At 41.7% G+C, this 6,505-nt stretch overlaps 1 protein-coding gene across 1 annotated transcript in view; it reads left to right on the top strand.

The window, feature by feature from the left end:
* Positions 1-6,108: 6,108 nt before the first annotated feature.
* MORC1 (MORC family CW-type zinc finger 1) overlaps positions 6,109-6,505 on the top strand; it is a 47,757-nt gene continuing 47,360 nt past the window's right edge. The window contains exon 1 of the mRNA XM_087937410.1: positions 6,109-6,336. Coding sequence (XP_087793536.1) covers positions 6,266-6,336 — 71 coding nt within the window. The 5' untranslated portion in view covers positions 6,109-6,265. The remainder of the gene's footprint in view (positions 6,337-6,505) is intronic.

Genomic DNA, 6,505 nt, shown 5'->3' with positions numbered 1-6,505 from the left:
AAAAACTGTATCCTTTTTGACCATTGGATTCCCTTTGCTTTATCAATCATTTACTCTGTGTCTGAACAGTTGTGCAGAACGAGGGCAGAGTCCATTGTTGCATTTTCATGTTCCATCGACCTCTCTGTGCCCTTTAGACTTTCCTACATGGAAGTTTTGATTCACTTCAGACATGTTTTTTCCCTTCTCTGCATGGACACTGGACCCATTAAACTTTAAACTTTATTGCAAACACGTTTCCAGTATTTTTGCCTTGTGAGCAGAGCTGGGTGAAATAATTTCCTTCTTGAAATAAAGACCAATATGGTCCCTTTTTGCTGTTCCCCATTGTAAGGAAACTATAGACAGCACCCTTTAGTGCTAGTGAATCTCTTTTACAGTTACCTAGGATAGGCTAATTTAAAGTATCCAGTATAATTTTCCATATCCTGCCTGCTCATCATTCCACCACCTGAGGATGTGCAAGCCAACTTGTTGCAGATTTCTGTCAGCATTTCTACCTATCATCTGCCTTCCACATTTATTATTGTGCAGCTACATACTAAACCAATATAGATAAGATGCGGAAGCAAGCATGGAGTGGAGAAGTTTACAATCAAGCTATTAAGAGCATGCCATTTTAAAGAAAAATTCTTTTCAAATAATGGCTTGAATATTTTGGGTTTTTTTAATGCAGTAAATTGGGAGGGTAACTTGCAACTTTAAGGCATCTTTCTGGGTGTTACCATAAAATGGGACCTGACCTGGGGTGCTTACATTGAAGCACTGGTCAAAAGGGCCCAGCAGAGATTATATTACCTGAGACTTCTCAGAAAACAACAACTGCTGGTGACCTTTTACGGCTGCACCATAGAGAGTATTTTAACTTACTGCACCTGTGTATGGTTTGCCAATTGCACAGTGGCAAATAGGACAGTGCTCCAGAGGGTTAATGTCATTGCCCAGAGGATCATTGGTTGCCCTCTCCCCTCTTTGGAAGAGCTTTATAGCTCCTGCTGCCTTAAGAAAGTTCAAAACATTCTTGAAGATCCATCTCATCCTGGGCACCCTTTTTTTGAACTATTTATTTAGTGTATTTCAAATACATGGACTTATAATAGTTCAAATGTTAATGTCCAGTCTACCCAGCCATCCAAGGACAGGGTGGTCTAATGAGACATTGGGCTGGTATAAGCTCTTGATGGACACAATGTGATGGATATTTTGTCACACTGAGGGGTAGAGACAAGACCCCACTTAAACAATGAGTCCTGGCAGACACCTTGTTGGTTATGGATCCTGTTCAGAGTTGACCAATGCTGGTGAGGAAGGTCAAAATCTAGCACCTTTTGTGTAGCATCATCTACATAACTGCCCGTATCTGGGTGTTCAGCAGCCTATTTGGCTTTCCACTGTGAGTTGATGTCAAAGTTGTTAGACCTGTTGAGTGAGTGCCAGAGAGGGCTTCCTGGATTTAAGCCTGCCAATTGATAGATGAGGAAGATCAGTGTGCACAGGAAGAAGTGGGTTTCTCATAATTTTGTTGTACTCCTTCACTAAGGCTTCCTGCCTTCGTAGGGTTAGTGGTGCTATTTGGCTCAAGACGAGGAGCCAGCAAGTAGGAGTAGATTTTATGCAACCACTTATGATCCTCATTGTTTCATTTAGTTTAGCCTTGAACGTGTGGCAGCTGTTAACCCAAATGGGGGCACAGTATTCAGCTGTGGAATAGACCAACCCTGGTGCTGATATTCTGAGAGTAGAGGGTGAGGCTCCCCATCTAGATCCTCGTAGTTTCTGGAGTAAGTTGTTCCTGGTATTGATTTTAGTAAAGATGTTCTCTAGGTGTTTCTTATAGGAGAGAATCCGATCCAAAGTTACTCCAAGGTATTTGGGGTGAGGATCATAAGGGAGAAGGTTGTTATTCAGGTAGGCCTTTGTGGTGACATTGGCAAGTTTGTTGCTGAGACGGTGTTGCTGAAATGATATTGTTGAGATGATTTTGATGAGAAGTTGTTTCAAAATTAGGTGATTTCACAATAGTCAACATTTACAAGCCACCTCAGATATCCTGGCTACAGCATGTTTTGGATGTCAAACCTCACCCTGAAATTTATGCGGGTGATTTTAACATCCATCATGTAAATTGGAACTATCGCTCTTCTGACAAAAATGGGGATCAGCTTTATGACTGGGCTGTTGCAAATAAAGTCCACTTGATTTTTGATGCCAAAGACAAGTGCACTTCCCAATCTGCTGCCTGGAAATGTGTAACTAACCCAGATTTGTATTTTGTCTCAGAAGGCCCAAACATGCAGCCACTTCCAATAACAAGGAAAGTTCCTGACAAATTTCCTCAAAGTCAACACTGTCCTGTTTTGCTTGAAATCAGAATTCAGATTCTCCTAATTTGCTCCACACATAGATCCAGATGGAATTTTCATAAAGCTAAATGGTCAAAATTTTCCAAAAACCTCGACAGTATCATTCATCGGATCCCACCAACCAGTCAACTAATGAAACTGGGAGCTGACAGACAACTACTTGACAAACACCCAGAGTAACTGCTGATCAAGTAGCCTTCCTCTCTAAAGCCCCAATAGTGAAGGACCACTCAACTACAATCATCAAAGTGCTCTTACCCTTTCAACGGTCGGCTTTACGCACTCTGAATTCACCCACCCTTTCTCTGTGGACAGTCTGAAGTCCGACAAAGCACCAGGCTTTGTTGATGGCGTCCACCCCAAATTTCTAATTCATTCTGGGAGACTAAAAAGGAATTGGCTCAGCAAATTCTTTTCAAACATACTTTCTAGTGGACACCTCCTACCAGAATTCAAAAGGGCCAAAGTAATATTGCTTCTGAAACCTGGCAAACCACAAAACAGAGTAGAAAGCTACCATCCCATTGCCTTTCTGAGTTCTTGTTACAAATTTCTGGAGAAACTTATCATAAACAGAATTGGACCCACATTTCTGCCCTTGGAACAAGCTGACTTTCATCATAATCGCAGTTGTGTTGATCAGGTGCTGAGCCTAATTGCACATATTGAGGCTGGTTTCCAGCAAGGCTTAAAAACTACAGCTGTGTTCATCGGCCTTACTGCAGCATACTATACCATGTGGAAGAAGGGTCTGCTTTACAAACTGAGTCACATCATCCCCTGTAAAATCCTCTATCACCTAATAAACAACATGCTCAGCAATAGATCCTTTCAGATCACTATGGGGGACAAAGTTAGCAAGTTTAAGAAGACTCAACCAAGGCCTTCCACAAGGTTCTGTATTGGCACCCACAATGTTCAATCTTTAGATCTCAGATATGCTAGCTACAAGGGGACAAAAATTTGGGTATGAGGATGACCTGGCCCTAGCAGCACAAAATAAAAACTTGGAAGTATTGGACTGCCTCTTCTCTGAGGACATGAAGTCCCTGGGAAAATCCTTTGTTGACTGAACACTCATGCCCAGTGTCAGCAAAAATGGTGACTGCCTGTTTTTTTTAACTATTACCATCTGGAAGACAGTACAGGATAATAAAAACAAGGACAAATAGGCTGAAAAACAGTTTCTATCTCAGAAGAGACATTCAATTCTACTGTATAGTGCAATATTAATGCAGTATCAGGGGTTTTCAGTTCAATTGTATAGAATGTGAAGGATGTCTGTGTTTTACTTTTATAATTATAATGTACACTGAAGATGGCATTTAATTTTGTTGTATGAGGTGCAATGGCAAGAAAGTAAACTAACTAATCTTGTGATCCTCAGTATAAGTTTAGCCCCCTCGCCAAGATTCATGAACAGATTTTGCCAAAACTAATCACTCCATTTGTTTGAACCAGTTTGCATTAATACAATCAGTTTCTGCACTTCCACTGCCCTACTTAGAAGCTATATATTATGGTTCTTTATCAAATGGGTGCTTCGAATTCAGGGATCAAAATGGAATCAAGCAACCCTTTGTCAAAGGGAAGTGTGATGACCCGTAGTCTCTCAAAATAACCCCAAACCCAAAACATATATTAAAGTCTGGTAAAGCCTTCAACTTAACTTCACTGTTTTATTAGGCACAGTTTAAAGGCACAAAAGTAAATAACGAGATAAACAGAAAACCAAAACAAACCTCATTGATGAGAGTTCCGAAGCAAGCCGAGATAACTAGTTATAAACTCCAGGAAATTAACTGAGAAAAGTCCATGGGAAGAATGCCAGCAAAGATAAGCCTCTTTCAAGGTGAACACTAATTGACTTCAGCAATTCTAACTGCGCAGTTGCAAACTTATATACATAGCTCCCACCTGCAAGCCACGAGGAGGTTCATGGTAATCTCCTCTTGAGTAGACCTCACTTTTCTCTGATCCTCTCCTCCCTGCGTGACCTAGGGTGGATAGGGGATGGGCCTGGATCCTCCTCTGACTGCTCAGCCGGCCTCTGCCCTTCCCCAGCCTCCTCCACCACCTCTGGAGCCACACTCCCACTCCCTGTTGGCTGTTCCTCCTCTTCCTGTCAGACTCCACCAAGGGCATGACAGGAAGCAACCCTTCCAAGAACTTTAATATCTAGACCATGGCCTTTTTAATGACTTGTGGAACAATTCCCAGAATTCCTGAGCTCAGATCTAGACCATTCAATAACCAGCTATACTGGCTAGGGAATTCTGGGAGTTGAAGTCCACACATACTACAATTGAGAAACACAAATCTAGACCTTTCGTAAAATCAGACAAGACCAAAGTCAGAGGAAAAAGGATGTTTCTATGCACTTTGGTGTCTGACCCCACCTTTGATTAAGCCCATTTAAACAGATCAGAATATAGGAAACTGTTATACATATTACAGCTGTGGAAATATTATGCTTTGGAAATAATACAGAAAATTGGCCTTGGCCCTTGCCAGTGTGGGACTGTATGACCTCTTCAAAGAAGCCATGGATTTTCTATCTACTTTGAAAAGATGCTTCAGGCATATCTCTGTTCTTTTCAAAAAGCAACTTTTGAATCATTTTCAAAGTATATGTGTATTCATACTATGTGTCTTTTTTCTCTCACTGAATATTTGAAAAGAGGTTTCACACAAGTTATGGAAAATATGTGAGTAGGATCTCACATCCTGCAACATGAATCTGATGTCAGGAATAGTCCTAAAAATACTGAATCCTTTGGAAAGATTTGTTATAGTACCAGTATGGAAGTCCATTAGCCTTTTGCATTGACAAGAAGATACAAAGTGAAGTCTTCTTTCATCATAAAAAAAAGTAAACAAGCAAACCTTAAGTGTTGCTTTGCACTGCAAATTCATTCATTTTCAAGGGAATAACAATAATTTTCTTTATTACATGATACTAGAGCTGAAAGGGGTCATTTCAGCCATCAAATACAACATGTTGCTCACCACAAGAATCTGAATCAAAGAATGATTGACAGATTGCTTTTCATTCAGTGTTTGAAAGAAGAACTGACTGCCTCTCGTGTAGGTGATTGAATCTAGAAAAGGATTTTGGCCGCTAATCTGGTGCTTATGACCTATCAGAGTGGACCTTTTTGCAAAGGCAATTACAACTCATAACTCTTAAATATTCTAATAATGTGTGCTTTTTCAGAAGAGCTGCAATTCACTTAACTGCAAGCCATCATCTTTGAAGCTGCAAATTCAAATGACTGGTTTTGGATGCAATGTCATTCAGTCTTATTTACAAACCACCCAAGTTCCTATGCACCTTACTACAGATATGATGGATGGCGGGTTTTGTGAATGTGGCCGCCTGCCTGAATAAATCCCTGCAGTTTTCTTGGCAACTTTTTTGGAAGCGGTTTACTACTGCCTCCTTAAGGTTGAAAGAGAGTCACCAAGCTGGCTTCGTGCCTAAATCAGGCGTAGTAGAATTCGCCGGCTCCTCGATAGTAGCCTAGTGCCTTAACCACTACACTAAACTAGCTCTCGGTGATAAGAGCATAAACGATTATTTACGCCCACTAAAGGTGATTGGCTGTAGCTGATGAGAATTACCTGTACGGAGTAATGACTAGGCATTGCGTTACAGTAATTTGGGCTATTTTCGCGTCCGGACTCTGCTTCAAGGTTGTTTCCATCGCTTTCTCCACAAGAGGGCGCCTTCGGTCCGTCTCCCTCCCTCCCTCTCTCTCTCTCTCTCCCGCCCTTCCCTATTCCGTAGCCTTTTCGCAGCTACGCCCTGGTTGCGCTGCTTTGCACGTGGGCGGCGAACGAAGGGGTTTGCTCGGTTGTTAAGCTCTCGGCGACGAGGCTGCTTCGCCTTGGCAGCGTCCATGGCCGGACCGGGTCTTTATGGAGCTCTATGTAGGGCGGAGTTAACGCTGGAGTTTTTGCATGCAAACTCGTGAGTGAAACAAGAGACAGTCACGTTTTGTGTGTCGATACGTCGATTAGGTTCTGCCCTCAATGGGGGTAAAAAAAAAAAAAGTCCCGTTTTCCTGAATATCAAGTAATACTGATAACTTTGCGGGACGGCAATTTTTCATTCAAAACCCAAGGAATAACCAAATTAC

This window comes from Pseudonaja textilis, chromosome 7 (assembly GCF_049901715.1).
Source record: "Pseudonaja textilis isolate UNSWEBS1 chromosome 7, rPseTex1.2, whole genome shotgun sequence".
Lineage (NCBI taxonomy): Eukaryota > Metazoa > Chordata > Lepidosauria > Squamata > Elapidae > Pseudonaja > Pseudonaja textilis.
This window is presented reverse-complemented; position numbering and strand designations above follow the sequence as displayed.